This window comes from Berghia stephanieae, chromosome 1, assembly GCF_034508935.2.
Source record: "Berghia stephanieae isolate SIO BIC M18660-M18661 chromosome 1, UCSD_Bste_1.3, whole genome shotgun sequence".
NCBI classification, from domain to species: Eukaryota; Metazoa; Mollusca; class Gastropoda; order Nudibranchia; family Aeolidiidae; genus Berghia; species Berghia stephanieae.
Window position 1 is genome coordinate 39,948,335 of NC_088360.1, and position 27,096 is coordinate 39,975,430.

Below are 27,096 nucleotides of genomic sequence, written 5' to 3' on the forward strand. Positions count from 1 at the left end.
TGCACGTTTGGCGCTTCATAATAAACACATAAGTAGTACACATTATAAACTGCCCAGCAGCCAAACTCTTTTACGTTCACGTTTACGCTTAAACTACGACGTTTACACTCCACCCCCTAACCCTCTCCCCCATATTCCTCCGCAAAATCAAGCCCCCTGATTGGTTCTCGCCTCACGTCTCTTCACACAGACAACTGAAACGTGCCCGTGCGCGTCGCTGTTGATATTGCTAAGAATAGTAACAAAACATGCTGACATCACAGCGCCTCATGGTTTTTACTACGAGTGTCTACTACAACTTTGCAACTACCACTCTGCGCTCGGTTCAGTAAGGCCATGAGGGCTTTAGGCGAATAAATAATAATTCACGCAGTCTCACAAATCCTCACCGACCGCTCGTGTTCACCGCTTGTTCGCATCTCACCCCTTTCTGATTTTCAAGGAGGATTTAGAGGGTTTTTCAGTGGGTATACCGTTTTTACTCTTTCTTCGTTTTTATCATGGTCTTTTATTATTTTATCTTTTGGTCTGTCTGTCGCTGAGGATTATTATTATTCAAAATCCCGACCAACCATTATTTTGCTTTTTTATTCAGTTTTAAGGTTAAAAACCCCTCCACTCTACTCGACGACTCTCCCTTGTCTTACGTTTTTGGAAGTTCGTAGCCTGAGAGTGAACCAGGTCAAAGAGGCGTATTTACTTAGCTGAGGACAAAGCAGACAGGGGGTGAGGAAGAAAGGAAGGGTAGGGGTGAAGGATGATAACGGTACTTCTTGCCTGCCAGTTGCTTCTGCTGTTGCTGTCGCCTTCAAAACTGGGGTCATTTTTTCCAGGAGATTAGTTTGCCAGTTATCCTTCGACATAAGCTGAGTCTAACGTGTTGATGTTAGTATGTTTTTGGTGGAGTTTGTTTAGTTACACTTAGTTTTTATGCTTTCTATATTTCACCCCTTCTGATTGTTTTGTGCCAACAAATAGATTACAATGGAACTGTGGAAATGAAACTTAGTTTTTAAAAAGACGTTTGTATTACATCTTTAATTCGATTTCTGACAATATGGAGAAATTATAACTTTATGTGGAGTTTTGTAGTTTGAAAAACATAATTCACTTTAGAATGTTTAAATGCATTTGACGAACTCTGGTCTTGTTATCAAATTTATTTTAGAACCTTTTTCATAATAACAGAAATAGAGACTCTTGGATGAAACAAATTCAAAAGTGCAAGGCTTGTACATGCACGTTTAGATAAATGTTTTTATTCATTTTTGTTTTAATTCTATGAAGACGTGTAACTGTCGAGTAAAAAAAAAAAAAGCAAGATGAACGCTGAAAATCAGAATCATTGTGATTTCAGTGAGGAGAATTTAGACTTTCTTCTTGGTATGGTGGATTATTGTAATGACGACGATGACAACAACGATAACGATATTCTGATGACCATGGATGACGAAGGAGACGACGATGTGTTTGAAAGTGTGCTGATAAACAATCCATGCAATTTTTGCCAAAATAACAACAAACAACAGGTTGGTGATAGTCAAAATAATGGCGGTAACGCGTTTTCGTTAACATTTACACCAAATGCTGACGATAATCGTTTTTCGATGCAAAACAACGAAAATAAAGAGAATAACGATAGTGTTATCGTTTCACATGTGGACAGAAATAATAACAGCAGTGTGAGTCGAAACAATGTCGAAAACAACAACAGCAACAGTACTGGCAATTGCGGCAGAATAAACTCTTCAAACGACAGTGATACAAACGGTCCTAAAACCTACCATTGTCTTCAAAGTAGCAGCGCTGTTACTATGACAACAAATAATAACAGTAACAACGATAACAACAACAATAACATCGACTGGTCCAATTTCGGAGACTTCAATCTTTCGGACAGTCCTTTCCTTTTACTCAACAATGGCAGCAACAACTATGGTGGTGATAACCAAAATAACAACAACCATAACAACAGCAACAATATTACCACTTCATCATTCCAATGGTATGAAAGAAACGGTGTAAGTGGTGGTGGTATGAGTTGTAGCAGTATCAGTAGAAACACTAGTAGTAGCAGCAGTATCGGCAGCAGCAGTGGTAGCAGCATTCATGAAACTTCGGGGAGCAGCAGCAGTAGAAACAGTAGCTGTAGTAGTTATAGTGGTGCTTTTGCCACTTGTAATGTCGCTGCTACCACAAATTCGTCATCTACACCAATCACCACCACCACCACATCCACGTCCAACAACATCAGCATCAATTGTGATAACAATATTAGTATAGGCAGCAGCAATAACAACAACAACAATAACAACATTGGTGGTAGTAATTGTTCCAGCAGTAGCAGTAGCGGTTGTAGCGGTAGCAGTGTCACCATCACCTCCAGCAATAGCAGCAGTAGCAACAGTAAAGAAGTGATGATGTCAGCGTATATGGAGGCGTGTCGAAGTGGTCAACTTACCCCTATTCTCAAGGAAGAGCTCAAGTTTTTCATCCAGGCCAGAAGATTGTCTCAGGGAAAGGAGGAAATGGAGGTCCAGTTCACCCCTCCATCGCCCTCGCAGGTGAGAGAAGAAACCATTAATTATGAATTGAAAAAGATGTGAGAACACACTTACAACGATCACGTTTAAGGCGAATTGACTCAAATAATTTAGCATAACATGTTTATGCACCACCTCCTATTTATTATTTCTCTTGATATAAAGAACTACTAAAATAATTTTTCTACCAGGAGTTATTACTCTCTCTTTATATTCTAATCCACCACCCTTTTCAATCAATAATTTAAACCAAAAGAAAGTCACAAACAAAAGGAGAGAATAGAAAAGAGGAGAAAAGGGATTACAAGACAAAAAGAATAGAAAAACAAAGCGAAACACACACACACACACACACACACACACACAAAATTATCCCCCCCCCTTTTTTTTTTTTTGTTGCCTCATTTTGTTTTCATCGGCGTGTGTACATATTTGGAATTCTTATAAACCAAATTATAATGGGATCATTGTTGTAATGGAAATACTCTCAAACCAACGCAAAATATTTTCCATTACGACAATGTTAAATCAAGCCCGTAATTACGTTCGGTTATCAGACCTGCTCATATGTGCGCGTAGGTTTTCATATTAGTTTTACACCTTAAAAAGAAAGTATAGATAGTATGCACTTGGCTAATAAGCTCACAACATTGTCATCCGATAACGGACCAACACACAAAACTAAGAAACCTTGAACTTTTATAGTCTGGGTTATAAAGTTTAGTGAGATTTACTCATAAACGCGGATGGCAAAAAGCAATAACAAAGACATGAGTGACGTCAACTTCATACTATCTATACGCGCAAGACAGCAGCAGTAGCTCTATTTTAAAAGTCTGTCTGGGACAAAGCGTTTGTCTGCTTTGGGACATATATAGATGCTAAAGCTATAGCTAGAGTAAAAAATGCAAAATTAAAAAAAAACAAATGATGGAATAATAAAATGACGGTTTCTCTCTCCACTAGGATTGGAAGTCTCAACTTGGGACAGATTCTTTTTAACCTCAGACGCGAAAACAAACCATTCGTTTCTGCTGTCTGTGATAATATTCCCCGGTGTTTGCAGTTCAGTCTGGTTCTTAACCTTATCCTACCTGTCTTTGTAAAAACTCATAAATAATTTTATTTTAAAAAACATAAAATAAATGATAACTAAAAAATAATATATATGCGAAAACATGCACATTACTATAGCACATTTCCCTAGTTTCACAGTGCGCATAATCCAATGCACACTGCGTCATTAATTCTCCCAAGCATTTTTATGCAGTAGGTACCCGTCCGATGTTATGCGTCCATTTAAAAATAAACATAGACCCAGAGTCTAATTCATTTTCTGGCCGTTTTTGTAACCAGAATCTCGTTCGCATATTTTTTTTCTTCATTTTTTTTTGTTCTGTAGCATTTGAACAAGTTTGTCTGGCCCCAATGTTTCGTTCTTGGATAATATATTTTACACACATTGCCCCATATTGTTAATGACGGATATTGTAAAATTGCTAGTCAGAAAGGACGCCCGACAGGCGACTTCTACTGTGTGAAATAGAATTTGGTTCCATATGACTTGCCAGAGGAATAAATTATGAAAACTTATAAAGCGCATAGAGCATTGTGAATCAGTGTCAATGTTCAACCTAAATGTTCCGATCGATTCAAAGTTTAAATTTATTTTCCTTTTGTATTTTGAAATGGAATCGGAAAGACAGATTTGTCACTCTATATCATAATACATAATAATCAGTAACATCGAGAGAGAGAGATATTTTTATATAAGAGATTTATCGATGTACATGAACTCATGCTAAACTGGAATTGAAAACAGCGTGAAGTAAACAAAAAACGAAACGAACGATTCACGTTCTCACCATGCAAAGTAGAGCAGAAGAGGTACCACTTTACTAGACTAGACTAGGAGGTCGCAGCTGTGAAGGTCAACGACCTTTTCTGTGGCAAAGCAATAAGTCAAAATTAGTAAAGACAGTCCATTCAAATGCTCTAAATATCTTTGTTACCTATTGCCAAGTATTGAAACAAGTTTGACATTCTGATGCCTCAGTTGGTAGAGCACTCGACCCAAGCTCGCTCTCAGGTTCAGTCCTGGCTTTAGTTTTTGTTTTCTACTGATTTCTCTGTCCACCCATCAGGATCTTTTGGAACTGAGGATTATTTTGCTATAGGTATCGTCCTATAATAACGGTAACAAGTAATATCCGTTTAAAGCTATACAAACTGGATAAACCGCCACCCCGTGTGGTTTTAATGGCTTTGAAAATCTGTTTTTACTGCTTTTTTATATGAGTTAAAAAAAAAAGATTGTTATTTACGAACAGATGCAATTTTATTCATTGATTTCACAAAGAATCTATGATTCACTATCTGTAAAACTCCTGGTTTGTGAGAGAAAAGAATCCAACAAAGATAGGAACTACAATCTTTCATTTCAAGGTAAACATGCGAAAAACCCACGTGTTGCTGATTTCATGTTGAAGGAATTTGTTGTATACTCAGCGTCAATTATGCCCCGTCCCCCAAACAACTCAGTTGTTTAACGGGTTTTTTTTTTTACTGTAAGTCAAATCCATGCAATCTACTACCATTTCATATTAAAAAAAAAAATAAAAAATCTTATAGTAACACTAGAGGGCACAGGTGTGATTTAGATATAATTATAATGTATTGCCTTTTGTCAACAAGACATGTCACTGAAGTGGTTCTCTCGTCCAATGACCGGAAAAATGCACTGAACGACCTCGTCTCATGCTTTTTCCCAGATTGCTACACATGTAATATAGTTTACCGTTGTAGTGCTCTTTTAAAACAACGCCTTTATGTTTACAAATTATTATAACGAAACGATGTTAAATAGGCGTCGGTATCGTTATGTAAATTTACGTCTTGTCACGAACGAAATGATTAATCTTTGTAAAATTAGTTTTTATGTGCTTAAGAATATAATAACAATAGGAAACACGGACAGACAAGCCGGTGAGAAAATGTCGATACTTGAGACGAGCGGATGATTGTTTAATATAAACTTAAAAGATATTTTTTTCACAAATCAAATTCAATGCTCCTTGGTTCTAGTCTCGCCCTGTCGGCGCAAAGTTGAGTGCTCGGAAAAGGCTCTTTACTCATATTCTCTCACCACACTTTAGGTGTAAAAAGAGTACCTGGTTAGTAACAGCGTTGTCTCGGACATAAAAAACAAAACAAACAAACAAAACACACACACACACACACACACACACGATGCAAAAGAAAAGAAACCCCCCCCCCCCCAAAAAAAAAAAAAAGAAACCCCCCAAAAAACAAAAACAAAATAATACAAACATACGAAACAAAATAAACAAAAAATTTAAGAAAACAAACAAACGAAACAAAACAAGCATTAATAACAAAACCAAAACAATTACAAACATAAACAAAACAACAAATACCAAAAAAAACAACAACAAAAAAAAAACAACAACAAACCAAAAAAAAAAATAAAAAATAAAATATATACCCAACAAAAAACAAAACAAAACAAAACAACCCAACACTGGCTGATTGTTTGATTGTATTCCTTTCCCTTCTCTAGTTTTGTTTCGTCAACCATAGTATGTATCATAATCACGTCACCAGTAACGTCCGGGTTCCACAATCTGTTTGTAATTCACATATTATTATTGCTGTATACCCAATAAATAGGCTCTCGTTATTAGTAAACGGTGTATAGCAGGCGATGTGTTGTTTCATTTCATGCTATTTGTATAACGGAATAAGCGGAACGTTTGCAAAGACACTTAACATTGTTAAAATATGGAGAAGAACCTTCTAAGTGTGCGTGTTTGTTTATTTACAATACGTAATACTAAGCAGCTGGGCTGTAAATAATAATGGACCAAAAAGTAAAACCATTAATGCATTCACTTACTGTTTTTGTCACAGGATGAAGAATGGCTTTTAGTCCGAAACGTTCCGTGTTTTGGTATTTTCTTCTTTTTTTGAAGCTGTATATTCATATTTATTTATTTATTCATTTATTTATTTATTGTTTTGTAATCGTAACGGAATCATTGAAATATGATGAGAATTTTCTTTCCCTTATTTTCTTCGATTGGCTCGGATTTATTTACACAATCAGGAGTAAAGATATTGAAAAAACAAAAAAAAATAACAACAAAAACACGTGATGATAAGAAAAATCAGGTTTCGTATGGAAGTAATGCACAAATTGACGGTAGGAACTCATTAGGGAACAAATCAATATGGCTGTAGTTTTAATCAAAGGACGGAAAGCAAACTCTTCTATCTCTCTCTTTCGTCCCCCCCCCCCCTCCCTCTCTTTCTCTCACACACGCACACGCACACACATTTTCTCTATTTATCTATCCCTCCCCATCTCTCTCCCTTCCTCTATCTATCTATCTCTGTATCTCCTTCTCTCTCTCTCTCTATCTCTCTCTCTCTATCTCTCTCTCTCTCGCTCTACCTCTCTCTCTTCCTCTTTCCCCTCTCCCCCCCCCCCTCTCTCTCTATTTCTTTCTCTCTCATGCACACACACACACAAACACTCTCTCTCTCTAGTAAGTAAGGGTTATAGTTATAGTAGTAGTAGTGGTAGTAGTAGCAGTAGTAGTAGTAGTAGTAGTAGTAGTAGTAGTAGTAGTAGTAGTAGTATTAATAGCAGTAGTAGTAGTAAAAGTAGTAGTAGTGGTAATAGTATAGTTAATAGTATAGTAGTAGTAGTAGTAGTAGTAGTAGTAGTAGTAATAGTAGTAGTAGTAGTAATAGTAATAGTAGTAGTAGTAGTAGTAGTAGTAGTAACAAGATATGAAGTGAGTAGAAAAGTGCCAGAAGACAATAGAGAATAAAAATTTTTTTCGCGGCGGTGGTGGGGTTTGAACCTGCGACCTTATTGGTACGACAACTCCGCCTGGCAGGTGAGAGCGTGGCTCTACCGTGTGAGCTATCCACGAACACAAAAATATTCGTTTCAAACCCAAAGTCATTTCTAGATCCCTCTCTCACCCACTTCTTGAGATCGCCGATTCGTTCACCACCATCGCGAAGTAATTTTGACCAGCAGTTAAGCTTAATAGCCAATATTCTCATCACAAACATATAACATAGAAACGATTGAGACATTGAGTATGCTCCGGTGTATGGGGTGAATTTTTAATTCAGAAAAGTGAGTGGAGCAGGCACTTATGTTGGTAACAACAAGATATGAAGTGAGTAGAAAAGTGCCAGAAGACAATAGAGAATAAAAATTTTTTCGCGGCGGTGGTGGGGTTTGAACCTGCGACCTTATTGGTACGACAACTCCGCCTGGCAGGTGAGAGCGTGGCTCAACCGTGTGAGCTATCCACGAACACAAAAGTAGTAGTAGTCGTAGTAGTAGTAGTAGTAGTAGTCGTAGTAGTAGTAGTAGTAGTAGTAGTAGTAGTAGTAGTAGTAGTAGTAGTCGTAGTAGTAGTAGTCGTAGTCGTAGTAGTAGTAGTAGTAGTAGTAGTAGTAGTAGTAGTAGTAGTAGTAGTAGTAGTAGTAATAGTAGTAGTAATAGTAGTAGTAGTAGTAGTAGTAGTAGTAGTAGTAGTAGTATATGTTGGAATTAGAGAAAAAATAAATCTGGTCACTCAATCTCGTCTTTGCTCACGTAATAAAACATTGAGATTCTTGTACTCCTGCATTGGACATTTCAAACGAGTTCCCAATGCCGCCCTGCACGACCTATTTGGAACGAGTTTTGTTTGTTTGTTTGTTTGTTGCTTTAGGTCTCTTCCAACACAATTGAGATTATATGAGAGACCGCTGAAACAAAAAAAACAAGCAATCTAACAAAAATAGTACAAATGTTAATCAAAATCATAACCTAAAGATATCATAAGCTAAATTATAAATAACCAAGAACAAACAGGCAGAAGATTTACAGAAAAAAAATATCCCCTGTCAAAAATACAATCACAAACCAAAGAAGCAGGATAGGCTAGTAAAGAGAAGAAGAAACGACATCACTATCGGATCGTTTACCCATGCGAACATCATAGGTATATGATTCAAGGGTGATGCTCCCATCCAATTGAACTTATTTCAAACGCAACAGTTCAAGACTGTCATTATTATTATTATTATTATTATTATTATTATTATTATTATTATTATTATTATTATTATTATTATTATTATTATTATTATTATTATTATTATTATTATTATTATTATGCACCTCCAATGATCTCACCTAGATTATTTCTTCCCAAAATGTATTCATTTTTACAATGATTGGTTCTTCAATTTAACAATTTTGACATTAAGAATTATCATTGTGGCCGCGTTACGCGTTACGCGTCAAAATCTAGCAGAACCAGATGTGTACTTGAGAAAAATAGTTCTTGAAACGCTACATTATTTAAAATTTTTTTTTTTTTTTTTTTTTTTTTTTTTTTTTTTTTAACAAAGACACTCATTTTTTCCTATTATGCAGTAGTATAATCGGGTTTTCCCCCCAAAACAAAAAGTGTACAATAATTAATAACATTCATAGAAAGATTTATCTATCTACACCATAACGTTAATACTAATAATTTTACTGGAACAATTCTCACAACCATTTGTCTGCAGTGTTCATAATGGAGGAAAAACAGAAGCGTTCATAAAAAAGAAAAAGGCTGTGAAATAACACTCCGTAGTAATTTTCCACATGGAGCGTGTGTAACGTAATTGCGCATGAGTAAATTATGGTAGTACGAGTTATGTTGTATGTTGTGTTATGGTTGATGTTATAATAACGACGACTCCGTATATTATAGTTGTAATTGATCATTAGGGGGTGTTATATATGCTGATGAAGTCGGATAATAGCTGGTTATAGGGTGGATTGAGATGAATGATAAATGGATTGATGGATGGATGGATAGATGGATGGATGGGTGAGTAGATGCACTGATAGTTGGATGTATGGATGGATGGATTGGTGGAGGGATGGGTGAGTCGATGCACTGATAGTGATAGATGGATGGATGGACGGATGGATTGGTGGAGGGATGGGTGAGTCGATGCACTGATAGTGATAGACGGATGGATGGATGGATGGATTGGTGGAGGGATTGGTGAGTCGATGCACTGATAGTGATAGACGGATGGATGGACGGATGGGTGAATAGATGCAAAGTTTGATGGATGGTTAAATGAATGAGGGATGGATTGTTGGATTGATGATAAACATATGGATGGATGGATGGATGGATAGAAGAGTGGAAGCATGGACGAATCGAGGTGTAGATGGATGGGTAGATAAATGATGGATGATGGATGGTTGGATTGATGGCTAAATAAATAAATGGATTGATGAATATGTTGACCATAAATGAATGGATGGATGGATATATTGGTGGTATTGATGGAGAGTTTGATAGGTAGATAGATAAATATATAATATAAATAGGGACTATATATATATATATATATATATATATATATATATATATATATATATATATATATAGTCCCCTTAGATAGATAAATATATAAATAGATAGGGGACTAATATATATATATATATATATATATATATATATATATATATATATATAGTCCCCTTAGATAAATATATAAATAGATAGGGGACTAATATATATATATATATATATATATATATATATATATATATATATATATATAGTCCACGATCTATTTATATATTTATCTATCTACCTATCAAACTCTCCATCAATACCACCAATATATTTCCATCCATCCATTCATTTATGGTCAACACATTCATCAATCCATTTATTTATTTAGCCATATATAATAATAATAATGATTATGATGATGATGATGATGATGATGATGATGATGATGATGATGATGATGATGATGATGATGATGATGATGATGATGATAATAATAATAACCAACCGTCCCCCCAAAAAAATGCGAAATGGAGATATAGACTCAAAAAAGGAAATAAATTTGATAAGAATAAGACAAAAATAAAACAAATTATGATCAAGTTATGAAATCATAACTCTTTCACCTATCTTGATAGTTACCTACTCATAATGATGTGATTATATCTATTAGCGTGCAGAACTAAACGTAAAGATATAAACATTGTTGATACACACTATGTAATTCTTTCAAGTTATTTTATTGAATGTCTTTCTCTTGCAACTGTATTATGATATGTTCACTGGTATTCCGTCAAGAGTATAGATAGTATGCGCTTGGCTAATAAGCTCACAACATTGCCATCCGGAAATATAACGGACCAGCACACACAACTCTATGTAACCTTGAACTTTTATAGATATTATGCGTTGTCTAAGAAGCTCACAACATTGCCATCCGGAAGTATAACGGACCAACACACAAAACTCTGTGTAACCATGAGCGTTTATAGTCTGGTTAATAGATAGTATGCGCCTGGCTAATAAGCTCATAACATTGCCATCCGGAAGTATAACGGACCAACACACAAAACTGTGCGTATCCATGAACGTTTATAGTCGGGTTAATACAGTTCAGTGAGCATTATTCATACACGCGGATTGCAAAAAACAATAACAAAGACCCGAGTGACGTCATCTTCGAACTATCTATACAGTTAAGTGAGAATTACTCATAACCGTGGATGGCAAAAAACAATAACAAAGACACGAGTGGCGTCAAATTCTTTCTATCTATAGTCTGGATAATACAGTTAAGTGAGAATTACTCATAAACGCGGATGGCAAAAAACAATAACAAACATCCGAGATACGTCAACTTCATTCTATCTATACTAACGTTCTTAAAGTCTAGACAGTGTCTACTTGTCCATACCCTTTGTGTGGATATTATAATTTGTGCATACTGTCGTGCTCTGAAAAACACATTAAAAATTTTTTGGCCAGAAAACTCTTCTTTCAAATATCGGCTGATCAATATGACCCTCATCTTGTCAAAAACTCTCAAACCTGGGATTTGAAACAAGACTCAGGTTTGAAAGTTTTTGACAAGATGTGCGTCATTGTAGTTGATCGATATTTGAAGGACGGATTTTCTGTCCAAAATGTTTAATTTTTATTTTTTTAATTTCAGAGTATGGCAGATATTTTCTTATTTTCAAAGGCAAATTAAGTCTCCTAGTTTGTGTATCCATTGCTTATTATTGTTGTCTATAAACACTTTGTTATAGTATATTATGTAGGATAACAGATGGTTTAGACCTGAACGTACAGAATAATATTCTGTCTGTAAAAAGCTAACAGATGATAATTTATTTCATTTAATTTCTATAATTATTAATAATTTCATACTATTATCAATGAATAATAGAGATTATTAGTCGCTCAGAGCTATAAGACCCACGAAGCCTTATTTTATCCCCAATTCTATAGCATGAGACTATAGCATAATAGAATTGTTTGCTACCCCTTGGATAGGACGTTAGCCTCTCGCAAAGTACTTTCCACCAGATATTAAGCTTCAGCTACCAAAGCTCTGCTGGGTGAACATGAGAGAGAGAGAGAGAGAGAGAGAGAGAGAGAGAGAGAGAGAGAGAGAGAGAGAGAGAGAGAGAGGTGTTGGATGGATGGTTTTAATATAGGATCCTTTGCATGTTAAGCGAGTGCTCTAACAACTGAGCTATTGGTAACCCCAATAGAAATAAAATGGCTTTTTTTTTATTTCAAGGGAGAATATGTCTATGTTATCTGTCTTGAACCCCCCCCCCCCCACCACAAAAAAAAAAACAACAAAAAACCAAAACAAAAAAAACAAAAAAACAAAACAAACCCAACATTATCTAGGCATCAACCGCAATGCAGCGACGCAAAGTTAGATAACCGGGGTTCTGTTAAAGAATTCACACGGAACTGACTTCGGATACGTTTTGCGTAGGGTTTTAAAAAGTTTGTTTTAATTATTTTTTTTTTTTGGCCCATGTTTTCTCTTAGCAGTTATTAGGTTGGTGATTATGTGCCAGATCTGGCCTAAAGCATTTTGCAATAGACTGGCTGTCTGTCCAAAGGTAGGAAAAACAATTAAAGCTACAGAAACCGGAATAAATTTCTGCTCCATGAGTCTTATGGCTCTGAAATTCAACTTATAACTCACTGGAGGTTTAACTCACTCAATCCTAGAAATTTTTGCTGTTCTTCAAAATTGGAAAAAAAATGTATAAAAAATGAACATGTGCATAGACAGTTTTATTCAACTACCATTAACATGCAAAAACTATAAAACATTAGCTTTGATGTTACGCCTATAATTTGTCTTAGAAAAATATGTAATAAATAGGCATGGGGTAAAAGTAACCCGGGTAAACTACGGATATAGACGGTGTTAGGGTTGAGTCAGTTAAGTATAACTTTGATCTTGTGTGCAAGAGTAGATAGTATAGGTATTTTATGCCCCATAGCTCAATTGGTAGAGCACTCGCTTCACATTCAAAGGGACCAAGATCGATCCGGGTGCAGTCGAGAATTTTCTGACCTCCCTGTCCATCCAGCAGTTGAATGGGTAGCTGAATCTGTTAGATTTGGCAGAAAGTACTTTGCGATAGACTAGCAAAAGGATAGCAAGCAATTTGCAATTATCCGTTTCACGCTATATATCCCGGGATAAACTCCGGCTTCATGGGCCCAATGACTCTGAAGGACTACTCTATGCCCCATTAATCGTAGTTTGTTACTGAGATTATCTGGCTTGACCTGGACGTAAATGAGATACTACTTATCACAGCTGCTTCATAATCCTCTCCTCCCCCCCCCCCCCCCCCCCACACACACACACATAATCGCATAGCCTCCCATCCAGTTTTCTCCGATCCCACGTTGTTTGTCTAAAGAAAAAGAAGTTTTTGTTTTTTTTCACACCATTTTATATCTTTGGCAATCTCTCTCTCTCTCTCTCTCTCTCTCTCTCTCTCTCCTCTCCTCTCCTCTCCCTCCTCCTCTCTCTCTCTCTCTCTCTCTCTCTCTCTCTCTCTCTCTGTGTCTTTCTCTCTCTTTTTCTGCCCGTCTCTCTCTCTCTCTCTCTCTCCCTCTCTCTCTCTCTCTCTCTATGTCTTTCTCTCTCTTTTTCTGCCCGTCTCTCTCTCTCTATTTCTCTCTCTCTCTCTCTCTCTCTCTGTCTTTCTCTCTCTATTTCTCTCTCTCTCTATTTCTCTCTCTCTGTCTTCAATCTCTCTCCTCTCTCCTATCTCATCTCTCTGTCAACTCTACTTCTCTCTCTCTCTCTCTATCTATCGTGTGGCTCGTTTGCTCAGCTGTACGTCGACTCGTCTTGTCAGAAAAGTCAAGAAATTTTAAACGGGATCAATGACAATGTGGGTGACATTGATAATGGACAATTCTGGTTCGGATATTTTGTCCTTGTTTAAGAAACTTTACACATATTATTACCCCATTAGACTCAAGTGTAAATAAGTATCCAGCTACAAATGTTGTAAGATTGTTCAAATATGGACGCCTAATAGGCGACTGGTATTGTATGACATAGAATTCGCAGGTTTAAGACTTTTTGCCAAGACGAGCTGGAGCCCTCCCCCCCCCCCCCCCCCCCCCCCCTCCACCCCCCAAACAAATCAAACAAAAAAACAAAAACAAAACAAAACAAAAAAACAAACAAACAAGCAAACGCAACAAAAAGCAAAAACAAACAAACAAGCAAACGCAACAAAAAGCAAAAACAAAAAAAACAAACAAAACAAGCAAACAAAACAGCAACACAAAAACAACAAAGCAGAGATGAATATAACATCGAAACCAGAAAAAAGACCCTTAGAACAAAATACGGCATTGGTGACAAGGGACATTACTTGTCCATGTTACAAAGTGACACTGGCTGTGACAAATCCGTGGGTTTTCCCCCCTTCTCGCTGCCCACTGTCAACCTCTCCGGTTAAAATGTCAACCTGTGGTCGAATGGCAGAAAGAAGTCCTGTTTCCATCCATGCCAGATTATTATCTCGCCGTCGTGGTTGTTGTCGTCGTCGCCACCATCATCATTATTTCTATCAAATTAACATTGAACCTTCCTTTATTATCAGCGACATCGTCATCATTAACATCATCGCTATTTTTGGTAGTGTAGCAAAATTTATAACGTCAGTCTTCCCCATAATTTATTGCACAATCGTGATCGATAAGCTTTGAATTGACTGTTCCAGACGTTGTGTGTGTTGTCTCTAGGAAATATGTCTATCTATATACAATTATTGTAAAGTGCGTAAGTAAACCGGGAAGTGAGTGGTAGGAGACTTTAGCGTCATTGCCCTTTTAAGAAATTCAGAAAATGAATTTATACACGACATTTAACGGCTTACACAATTCTCAATGCATTTCACAATACCTCTGGAAACAAAAAAAAAAAAAACAAAACAAAAAACAAAAAAAAAAAAGAAAACAAAACAAAAAACAAAACCAGACAAAACAAATCAATAATAAAAACAAAACAAGCGAGCGGAATTTCTTGCGTCATTTTTTTTTGTCCACCATGTTGCGATTTGGATACGTAATAATTTTTGTTTGTATTTCAATAAAGTATTCGTTTCTTTAAAAAATAATTTTTTTTAATACTGATTGTTTAATTTTCATATTTAAAAGCAACGAAAGAAAAAATACCTTCTGTTTGTTTCTCTCCCCTTCTCCAGCTGAGTGCCAAAGAAGTAGAGAAGATAGAAAGACGAAAGAAGCAAAACAGACAGGCAGCAAAACGGTTCAGACAGAAGCAAAAAAGTTGTGAGGAATTATTATTACAGGTATGGATTGTCCTTATTAATTTCTCATTATTTTAATAATGTTTTATTTTGCTATTTTGTGGTTAGCAAAGTATTCTTGAGAGAATTGGACAAATACCATGCCCAAGGGAGGTGGGGTAATCAATGACCCACAGAACTTATGCCAATGGCAATCGAAAACAGTGGGTCGCATCAAGCCGACTTTACTCACAGGCCACAGCAGGACTGCTGCAAACATGCATCGATGGGGTCTGAGGGAGTCAGTCGACTGTCAGAGCAGACCACATAATTCTACACTGTCCTGTGACGAGATTGGCGGGAGGTTTCGAGGCTGTCCTCAACTGCGGTGACGAATTTAAAGACTGGGTGAAAACTTTCTGTGTGGAGTTATTGTAGCCATGCGCTTCTGCTATATTCTTGAGAATATTTGATTGCAGCGGGTGTTGGAGACTCTTGGCCATTCGATACTGCCACCTCTTTGTGGTTTATCATCAATTGTGCAATCAATAGCTTTACTTGGTTGACGAGAAAAATGATCATGAAATTAACCTTTACCGCCACTCCCTAAAACCCACCCTATTCACCACATGTGTGGTCTTTTAGACCCGCCTATAGCTAAATAGAGATTTATTTCTTACGTCTCATTCGCCACTCGCGGGTCCTCTTAGACCCGGTGACTTGGGAAGAGAGAAGTATTTTGTGCCACCGATTCGCCACACGCGAGGTCTTTTGGACCCCCCCCCCTCTCTCTCTCTCTCTCTCTCTCTCTCTCTCTCTCTCTCTCTCTCTCTCTGAATAATATTTATAATAGTAATAATAATAATAATAATAATAATGAAAATGATGATGATAATGATGGTGATGATGATGATAATAATAATAATAATAATAATAATAATACGGTAATAATGGTGATGATGATGATAATATAATAATAATAATAATAATAATAATAATAATAATAATAATAATAATAATAATAATAATAATAATAATAATAATAATGATGATGATGATGATGATGATATCAATTTGATAATAATTTGTGTGTTGGTACGTTATATTCGGCTGGTGATGTTGCGAGTTTTAAAAAAATAAATAAACGCACAGCATCATCTGCAGGTTTGATATCCCAATTCCTTATCGGCTTATTGTGTTGTAACGGAAATCTAAATAGGATTCCACAGTCTGACGTCACGTCCGCCTAGTGCTGAGGAGGTTTACATTCATGTTCCGTTTAGTCTGGTAGCTCACCAGTGTGGTGCTGTCCTTGAATGCAAACATGGATTGGTGAAGGGAGAGATGCTTGTTGTCCTTAAATATCTGAGGCAAAAACGTCTTGTTCCTCCTTACTGTCCCCACAAGAGTTAGCTTTTGGCGCAGCAGTTTTTGGGACAGCTCGAAGTCTGTGAAGTAATTGTCACAAGTGACGTTCCTTCCAGACTGAAAATAGCGCTGGACCAGGTTTAGAACAGTAGATGCTCCAACACTGCTGGCTGTTTTGGGCTGTGTTCCCTTTCCAAGATATGGTATGCCGTAGCACGGAAAGGCGTTGGCGGCATCACACACCCAAATTATTTTGATGCCATACTTGTCAGGCTTCGAGGGGATATACTGCAGAAAGGCACAACGACCACGGAAATTGACAAGTTGCTCGTCTACTGTGAGGGCTTCTCCCGGCGCATAGTGCATCTGAAGGGCAATCTGGAACTTGTTCCAAATGTCCCTGATTGGAGCAAACAGATCCCTGGCTCTTCGTTGGCTTCTCGTCAAACCGCATGTAAGTCAAAAGAGACGAAAAACGGTTCCGAGAGAAACAAGCCCGTAAAATTTGCAGTCCATCCAAAACATCGAACAACATCTTTATATCTGTCATGTTTTCCTTCCTGGAGCCTGCATACAGCAAGCACCCAATAAGGGCAGAGATCTCATCCCTTGTGCAGACTGTCCATTTCATGCCTTTCACCCTCCTCCCTTCAATATTTGTGAAAAACAGCAGAAAGGCGCTCTCTGGTGTCTCCACATGTCCTGTTGCGGGAGTGCGGTCATGAGGTAATCTCAAAATATTGCGGGCTGGCGTTTTGGTAGCTGCAGGTTTGGTCTTACTCCAATCTACCATCCATGACTTGTAGCAGCCAGCATCTGAAGCGATGTCGTTGGTAACCACGGGCAACAGCTTGGTGTTGGTTGCAACCACAGGCAATAGCTCGGTATAGCTGGCAGTCTGCAAGTCATTATCATCCTCATCATCATCATCATCATCATCCCCACCAACTGCTTCGTCCATTTCACCATCCTCAACGTCAAACTGATTCTGAAATAAAACTTCTTCAGATGAAGATTTCTCTTCAGAGCTGTTCTCCGGCTCAACAGACAGGAGTTGTTCCCATATATTTCTGTCCGCCATTTCACTGTTAAAACGAGAAACGTAATTTACTTTAGTTATTGAGTCCATTGAATGATAAAGAACTATGATACAGAGTCTATCCCGGTTTAGTAACGTTAAATGGACTGATAGCATTTGGTATCACAATCATGACGATGGCGTGTACCGTATGAAGGGACCTCACCACCCATTACTGTTGATAGAAGCCAACATGGAGAGATTGTGTGGAAATAACTAGAAATAATCTGACTCACACTGAAACCCAGGATTATTGGATCTGTTCACTATCAGCAAAAATCATAGAGGCTAGCTAATCTATTATCATCTTTATTTCTTTTTACAACACACTCTGTGTCCGTGTCTCCTGAAAAGAACCAACGTGTAAAATCTGCAATGTCCTTGCCAACTTCAGCTATGCACATGAACTGGCTGCTAAGTAGTAGGACTAGTTTGGGTTACGTCATAACCATATTGTACTAGTTTATACAGCTAATGATGAATTTATACTAATTACTCACCTCAATAGGCAAAATACAAAACTGGCAATTGTAGTTGTAGAAATATAGCGATATTTTGTAAAAGCAGAAGAAATAATATTTGTAAACTGTCGCGGGCAAAACGAGTAGAAAAGGTCATGAGTACACATGACATAGACCACACACGGCTAGGTCAGGTCATGACTCGGCGCATTCTTTTAGGACACAACAAGATTATTTTGTGGAATCATGCCAAAATCGACGTTCAAAAATAACCCATTACAACCAATTGATACCAAAGTCAGAAAGTGCACTATAAATTAGTATTGCGTTGATCACTCTGTTGTATTGTAAATACAGAAACATCTGTGTAAATAGTAATCTATTAAGACATTCTCCTTGCCACTATTCCAATAGACTTATACAAAATATCTATAAATTTTGCTTTTGGCAAAAAGAATGCCAAATTGGCAACCATAGTTGATACGTAAGTAAGTGACACGTCGGGCACGCGGGTGGCGAACGTATTCCTCTCTTCGCTTGTCGGCGGGTCTGAAAGACCACGCGAGTGGCGAATGGGGCATGAGGAATAAAACTGTCTTTGTGCGTTACCGGGTCTAACAGACCCCGCGAGTGGCCGCGCTAAAGAATTTTATAGGGTTGTGAAAAAAATTCCTATAAAATACAATTTCCATGAAAATTAAAAAAAACAACTCAATCCACATAACAAAAAATGGTTGAAGGAAGCATATCTAGAGTTTCAAGTTTTTATTTACTCATTCAAAGACACAATGACAGAATATGTACTTGGGGTGGGTCTAATAGACCCACGAGTGGCGGTAAAGGTTAAATATCCAAGACCAAGGTTGATCTTATCTTACCTGCAAAGAAAACGTCAACGCTATTCTTTTGTCATGGTGGCTCTTCTCTCATTTTGACGGTGTAATGTCACATTCTTTGCGCTGTGTAGTCATCTCATCATAGCTCACGGAGCACTATTACTATTGTTGCGGTGCAAAGTTGAGTCTTTACAAAGGGCTCTTTACTCACATTCAATCACCGCACTCGATTGTAAAATGAGTACCTGACCCATAACGGCATTGTCTCTGTCAAAAAAGTAATTGTAATAATATCGCCTTACGCTTACACGCGTCGTCATGTCTTGTTTTTATTGTTAAGTGATGATATTGTCTGAGAACCCCATGTAAAACGCTTTGAGTACATTTCATGGAAACTGCACTATCTATATAAAAAAACTCATTTTTACAGCTACACCGAGGCTTATCTCAGGAAAAAAACTGTACAAAAATAATAGAGACAATGTTAGCTCCATCTTGCATTTATTATTATTTTTTTAATTTCTCCAGAAAATCAAGGAATTGGAAGGTCAAAATGCAACCCTCTTTGAGGAGGCCCAAGTCCTTAGAGGCGAGAAGCAGAAGCTGATGGAAGTCGTAGCAGAGCATCTCTTGGTGTGCCCATTCTTCTCATTGAAATCTCCAGTCTTACCAGAGGGTGAATGGAGCGCTGTAGAATGAAAAATTGGAATAATTGAATATAAAGAACTCAAAAGATATAAATAGAAAAACTAAGGTCAATATTCTTTGATCTGAAATACGTTATGTGTACAGAACTCAAAAGAAGGGAAAAAACCCTCAACTCAGTTCAACATTTTTTGGATTTCAAATACATTAATGTGTACAGAATTCAAAAGAAAGAGAAACAAAAACTCAACCCCAACCCAGTTCAACATTCTTCGACGTGAACAGACAGTGGGTCCAGATTCCCACAGAAAAAAACATTGTTGTACAAACTTGTTGATCAGTCGATAGTCGATTGACCTCCGTTATATCGCGTTTGTGAAAGTCAGGCTATATTGAGCGTGTCCATTGGATGAATTATGACCGCAAGTCGTATAGGCACGTTTATATTGCCCAGTTTTGGATAAGGTCTTGGCTCCGGAGACAGTGACGGATACTTTATATCGTGAGCTGAGGATTAACTGGTTCTATTTCCACGTCGGAAAAAAATTGGGATATTACAGGCATTACAATCAGATTTTAGATGGCCTCATCTGACAATTTTTTTTGTTCAAATCGGGGTATTTGTTCAAAAGTTATATACAAAAGAGATTACAACATATATACTTGAAGTGATTTTTTTCTCAATCTAAACAAATCTGATGATAGAACTAGTTAATCCTCAGACAACGATAATATGCTGATATGTTTCCCTTTAGTAGACTCACTGACGATTTCCTTCAAGATGTAAACTTATCTTCTTATTTCATGCTTTGAAGAATTGTCTAATAAAGAGCGTGGAAGAAAGCCGTACGCTCAATATGAATTTAATTTGCAGACTTGTACATTATCTTGTACTCCACCTGCAGTTGACCAAGAGTGACTAAAAATGATTTGTTTCATTTATTTTGGCCATGAAAACTTGTCCTTCTTATATTGATGGATAACTCTCATCTTGTCGAAAACTCAAACCAACTCGAGACTTCCTTTAAGTCTCTGGTTTGAAAGTTTTTGATTAGAGTAAGGTCGTGTTGATGGATCTATATTTGAAGGACGAGTTATCTGGCCCAAATTTTTTAGAATTATGTTTTTTTCGGACTACCGACGTATATGGGAGTGAGGCCCATATCCACTGCAGTTTGCAAAGCCATGACATTTCAATCCAAAATCATTTTGTTGACCATTTTTAGTCTTCAAGATTCAGCATCGATCATTGAATTGTCTGATTATGCAATCTCAGAGACCATTTCCCGTTAAAGGAATAATCAAAAACAGGACTTGTCATTTTTTTTAAAAATCGAAAAACTGAATTTTAGTCCATCAAAATGGTTAATGTTTGGAGCATGTCCTCTCTTTGCCAATAAATATAAATACAATCAAATGATCGATATTTGAAGAACGAGTTTTCTGTCCATTTAACAAAAAAGCGTGTTCTTTTTTATCGGACGTCAGTATTGATCATCTTATCTGGTCAACAAAAATAGTTTCGACAATATACTCACTATGGTTTAGCCTCTTTTAAAGTGTGTAAAACTAAACATTGCAAGTGAACTTTTTGTTATCGAAGATTATGTTGCTTATAACATGCACTAAAAATCTCCAAAATTTTATAATATTCCTACTTTTTATTTTCCTTTTAATCAAGTAATCTTATTATTTTAAAACATACGAAAGATTTATGTCGTATCTATGTAATTTTTCAATTTAAAAAAAATCACGATACAATGTTTTTCTTTTCTTTTTCTTTTTACCTGCTACCTCCCTTCTTAATCCGGCCTTATAACGTATACTTTTGACAAATCTCAATTACGTCTTACTTTATACCAGTTTGCTGTTAAGCTGCAATATAATATACTATGACATGTCGCCAACAATTCTGAGAATAAATGAATAGTCTAGCTTATTTGTTTATAGACACAAAAACAGTTGTAGAAGAAAAATAAAAACAAACTAAGAGTATAGGTAAATTAATATTGTAACATCGCTTTTCCTTTATAACGATACAGATTAATAAATGAAATAAATGCTCATACCTTATCGTTTTCATCAAGAGAACAAACAGTAAATTGATGTGACCCAGACTTCATTGCTGGGGTTGGTGTCGATGTTACTGTTTCCTTTATGGAAACAATTAGGTCTGTTGCTACAATCAGGCTGATACACACACACACACACACACAAACTCACACACACACACAAACTCACACACGCATACATACACACACACATACGAAATACTGATTTGGCAGAAAATTCGACTTTTCATAAGAGAATTGATGACCCATCTGCCGTATGCTGAAAAGTAAAAAAAAAACCCACATAAATTATGAAATTTGGCTAGAAAAAACTCGTCCTTCAATTATCGATCGATTAAAATGAACGACCCTCATCTTGTCAAAAAACTCTCAAACCTGGGGCTTCAATGAAGACTTTAAAGAAGTGCAAGGTCCAAGAGTTTTTTTTTTATTTTTTTTTTTTTACAAGAAAAGGGTCATTTTAATCGATGGATAATTAAAGAACGATTTTTCTGGCCAAATTTTAAAACCTGTTTTCTCAGAGCAGGACAGCTGCTGTGTCTGACACTTTATATAAAGAACTATTTTTATTATGTTTTCTTTTACTAGATAGGAATCATCTTACTCTGCTATCGATGTGTGAAGTAAATATTTTCTGAATCAAAGTATCATTAAAAAAAAAAATAATTTATGTGTTCATGCTTGTATGGCAGAATACTTTATTTTAAAACAGCTTATTATGCAATGTCTAGAACAACTGAATGATTTTTGTTGAGTTTAAATCCCTATTTACACTTTTTTTTAAACACGAGAATATAATATTATGATTATAGAGTGTCTTGTGCCTATTCATGCTTTGAAAAGAAACAAGTTTTAAAAATTTTTCAAAGAAAATTTGTCTTTTCAATATCGATTGATTCATAAAATAATTAAATAAATATAAATTCTCCTTATTAATCTCATTGGGGAAATTCCAAGGGAAGACTGGAATAACCCATATGTCAGCCGCAGTGCAGCGCCGCAAATTGAGCTAGGGCGAGGTGACTTCCTCAAGGCCACAAAGCTCAGCGACCGGTGATCAAACTCGGTACCTTTCAGGTACGAGACAAAGACTCTACCGCTGAGCCACGCTGGCCCCTCATGCTCCTCAGCCTGTCAAAAACTCTCAAACCGGGGACTTGATGGAAATATCACAAGTTGGATGAAAGTCATTTTAGTTGATCGATATTTGAAAGACGAGTTTTCTGTCCAAGAAGATCTTAAAAAGATATTTTTGTTGTCAGAGTAGAGCATACTAGCAGCATTGTGATACTTTTACAGCTAAATGTGTTCTCTCTTGGTTTGTGAATACAAAGTCTCAGATCACACTTCTTTGTTTGTATACATATTGTAAAACCTCAACAAAAAATAATCCTTTAGAGCTGCAAAGTCGATAGATATAGCCAAGTTTGTTGCCCCAAACAGGTTGTAAATAATTGCTTGCTTCCCTTTAGATAGGATGCCTGTCTATCGAAAAATCATTGTCACCAGATCTTAGATAAACAACCAACGACAATCGCAGTTGTGAAGGCAGAGGATATTATATTCTACATTGACCTGATATTCGGGTTTGTGGTCTTGTGTTTAACACTCGCCTTAGAACCGGTAGGTCCCGGGTTCGTGTGCCGCTCTGGGCGGCGCAAAGTCCTCAGAAAAGTTTCTTTACTCATAGTACTGTGATGTATAATGAGTACCAAGTCGTTAACAGCGTTGTCCCTGGTGAAAAAAATAATTGTAATATCGTCATTTCTCGTTCGACATGTTATGTGTTGATTTTGACTAGGAATTTGAAGCGCTTTGAGCACGTTCTGCTCTATGAAATGCCCATGTTTTAATTCTTATTTATTTTTCCTATTCCATCAGCTTCTTTCACGACGTCTTCTTTAAATATTTTAATATATGATTACATTATGAAATTATGATCTCTCTTACCAATGACTGTTCAGGATCAGTTCAATTTAACTCAACAATAAGATGCAAATATCACAACTAACTGAGATAATGAAGTTTAATGTTTTATGTAGATACCTATTTTGTCGCTTGAATGTTCCTATTTTTGTTGAAAATTTTAATTTTTCTTATATTCTTTAAAATAAATTTGTACAGTGTCGCATGAAAAAGTTCAACACGTAATGCTTACAATAATCAATAATGTTTTGGTTTATAACCAATCATCAAATTGACAGTCGACTACATATTGTTGATGTATTTGATTACTTATTTCTTTCTATCTAATCTTATAGGCTTATGTTAGATAAGTAGCAAATAGTTGCCAGAACCAACCTTGACCTCCCATGGTGGGTTGAAAGGTCATTTTGCTGTGTCTTCTGGATATCATATATCGGTTTTCCTCTGTTGCTCTCTGTCCTTGTTATGGACTGAGAGGTGATCTTTTTGATTATAAACATCTCTCTCTCTCTCTCTCTCTCTCTCTCTCTCTCTCTCTCTCTCTCTCTCTCTCTCTCTCTCTCTTTGTTACGTGCTATAATAGTTATTAGCTTAAATATATTATTATTATTATTATTATTATTATTATTATTATTATTATTATTATTATTATTATTATTATTATTATTATTATTATTATACTTTCTAAGTATTTGTGTATATCATTCCTTTGCTTGTGCCTGCATGGGACTTATATAGGTAATATCAAAATAGGTACACTGATGGAATGCAGGCCGAGTTTTGTTTTGGGATGCTTTTTTACTTGTATTTTTTAAAGCAGGCTGATTAATGAGATAGCTTTTTCTAATTGAGTTTTTCCGACTACTTTGTCTGGGATTGTTTCATACACATCTTTCCAGATTTGTATAATTATAGTTAGTCAGACAATTTGCGTTCAGTTTTCAGACTTTTATGCACTAAGATGTAAACACAATTCGTCGAACGGCAATACTCTAGAGCACTCAATGTTAACGATATATAAATATATATTTACCTTTATTCATGCGCATTACAAACTCAGTGAGATAGAAAGGGAGACAAATAATAATAATATACCAATGCTCAAATTTCTTTATTTTTATTTAAATGAAAAGCACAAATATTTTAAAAGATTTTATATTATAAGAGGCGCAAAGTACAACATCACTGTTTACAGTTTACAACGAATGGAGCTACACTATACGCATTGAAAGATAAAGCTCAACTATAATATCAGGAGTGATTCATTCAATAGAATGTTGGGTATTTGATTAATTGATATATTTATCCTATTCATTATTAAGATTTCAATCAATGGAATAAGTTGGCATACAAAATCTATAAGTCTAAAAGCCGCTCTTGTAAGGACGGATAGGCAATGTGAGAAAGATAATAACCTCTTTTTATAGCAGCCAACTCCCTTTTTTCGAAGGCCAGTTATTATTGTCATACTGTATATTATATAGCTCAAGGTTTTAAATTTTGCCACTAGGAAAATAGTAAAGGATGGGCATTTGATATAGCTTTTCTCTTGCAGGCTTTTAAAGTAAAAAGCTATTTTTTGTTGTTGTTGATATTTTCATTTCCTATAACCATCCACTCCAACAAAGACAATTCATTTAGATACTTGTGGGTGACATAATAAACTGAGTGTCTGCTGTTGGCTTAACGAGATTATGCAGCAATTTAACCGGAAAAGAAAAGTGGTCTATTCAGAGCTTTTTGATTTTTGATGATAATAAATGGGAATATCTCACTGTGAACTGGAAGGTTCCGGGTTAGAACCCCGCTTCAGGCACTGTTTTTTTTCCTGGCAAGATTATTAACCCCCAATTTGCTCACTTGAACAACATAGGTGATTCCTGTTGACATCAGACATCTTGTTTGATGATTTATCTATATTCCCTGATGGAATGCCCAGGCGACGATATCTTATGATGTCTTGGCGGAAGGGCATACATATTTAAAAATTTCTCAATATTAACATTTGGGGAAAAGAAAAACTACTTTGTGTCAAGATATTTTATTACTGAGATTTTACTTTTTAAGCTTTTATTGTTTGATAATAATGGGATCTTTTTTGGGGGGCGCTTCTCCTTCCAACTTCTTGGCAGTCAATGATATCAATGCTGACGATTAACATTGCATTCTGTAGTATACGCTCACCACGATTTGGTTTGTTGTCTATACAATTTGGTTTGTTGTCTATACACTATCTTCTGACAGGGCTCATTGTCAAGCGTTCATTTGTGTACTTGTATGTGATTATCGAACGATGTATGTTTTCGAATTCGTAGAACGTCTATGCTAAGTCTCTTAATTGAAAGTTTTGGTTTCATGTGACTTAAACCTTTTGCTTGTTTGTTTTTTTTAAAAATATAAAGCGCCAGCCTTCGCTCTCGCCTTCTGAACTTGGTCCTGGCTACAAAAGTAGCAAAAATTGAACGAGAATTTTTCTCCACTATAGTCATCATTTTACTACCATTACATTTTAAATCTGAGATACTTTTCTCTAACTCTACGTTCACTTGTTTGCAGGTCTGATAACCCAATTTGTTATGGGCTCATTGATTTAATGGAAATACTCTCAAACCAACGCAAAATATTGTCCATTACAACAATATTAAATCCATCCCATGATTGCGTCCAGTTATCAGACCCACTAATACTATGTGCACGTCGCTCTAACTACATACGTAAAGTAGTTCTACGTCCATGACTCTGTATGTATCAACTTATTGACCGCCCCTAAATGGTAATATTGTGTCGCGGTGATATAAAACTAGAAATTGAAATTATAGTCCCAGATTTGAGACTGCGTTATCAGACCTGAAAATAATATGGACACCTAGATTGCCATAGATATCGTTTTTTCTGAATCACAGAAACCACCCCCCCCCCCCCCAAAAAAAAAAAAAAAAAAAAAAACCAACAAAAAACAACAAACCATTTAAACTTCTGCATTCTGATTCTGATCATTTTAACTTGAAATTCATTTTTCATATCTAGTACTGGGGGTCCCGATAGCTCAGTTGGTAGAGCAGTTGCTACAAGCAAATGTCCACTCAGCAGTGAATGGGTATCTGAGTCTGTTAGATTTGGCGGAAAGTACTTTGCGATAGACTAGTGTCCAATCCAGAGTATAGCAAGCAATTGCTATTGTCCGTTTCACGCTATAGAAACCGGGATAAACTCCGGCTCTATGGGCCAGATTGCTCTAATGGACTATTTATAATAATATTACTAGAGGAATTTATTAAGGGGATTCGGACCCTTTCCCTCTTAGATGATATTCCGTTTAAAAGAGGTTCAAGTTATGGAGGTTCACCGTCATGATACCACTTTCAGTCGGTGGGTCACAATTTATATATTATAAAATAATATTGAAATGTACATATTATGAAAAGGAGGAGGAGGAGGTGGAAGAAGAAGAAGAAGAAGAAGAAGAAGAAGAAGAAGAAGAAGAAGAAGAAGAAGAA

General features: G+C 36.3%; 1 protein-coding gene and 1 long non-coding RNA gene across 5 annotated transcripts in view; one reads left to right on the forward strand and one right to left on the reverse strand.

Moving 5' to 3' along the window:
• The first annotated feature begins 209 nt into the window (after positions 1 to 209).
• LOC144974373 (uncharacterized) lies at positions 210 to 27,096 on the forward strand. 3 transcript variants are annotated; one of them, XM_078917221.1, is made up of 4 exons: positions 210 to 467; positions 979 to 2,564; positions 15,169 to 15,276; positions 19,485 to 27,096. In XM_078917221.1, the coding sequence occupies exons 2-4, from the start codon at positions 1,323 to 1,325 to the stop codon at positions 19,653 to 19,655; spliced, it is 1,521 nt and encodes a 506-aa protein (XP_078773347.1). In that variant the 5' UTR covers positions 210 to 467; positions 979 to 1,322; the 3' UTR covers positions 19,656 to 27,096. The 3 variants fall into 3 exon arrangements, with proteins under 3 accessions (XP_078773347.1, XP_078773331.1, XP_078773340.1); XM_078917205.1 differs by having other exon boundaries at positions 210 to 463; positions 596 to 2,564; XM_078917214.1 differs by having other exon boundaries at positions 210 to 463.
• The window catches only part of LOC144974390 (uncharacterized), a 73,287-nt gene continuing 65,636 nt past the window's right edge, over positions 19,446 to 27,096 (reverse strand). Inside the window, exon 2 of one of the 2 annotated variants that reach the window (XR_013645739.1) lies at positions 19,446 to 19,644. This is a non-coding gene — a long non-coding RNA (uncharacterized LOC144974390). Of the gene's footprint in view, positions 19,645 to 21,861; positions 21,933 to 27,096 lie in introns of those variants that run through there. The other variant, XR_013645740.1, reaches the window with a different exon arrangement.

Excerpts from the sequence above, each read along its gene's own strand:
- LOC144974373 (XM_078917221.1), top strand. The coding sequence starts at position 1,323 with ATGAACGCTGAAAATCAGAATCATTGTGATTTCAGTGAGGAGAATTTA. Across the intron at positions 2,565-15,168 it reads CCCCTCCATCGCCCTCGCAG|CTGAGTGCCAAAGAAGTAGA; the intron begins GTGAGAGAAGAA and ends CCCCTTCTCCAG. Across the intron at positions 15,277-19,484 it reads GTGAGGAATTATTATTACAG|AAAATCAAGGAATTGGAAGG; the intron begins GTATGGATTGTC and ends TAATTTCTCCAG.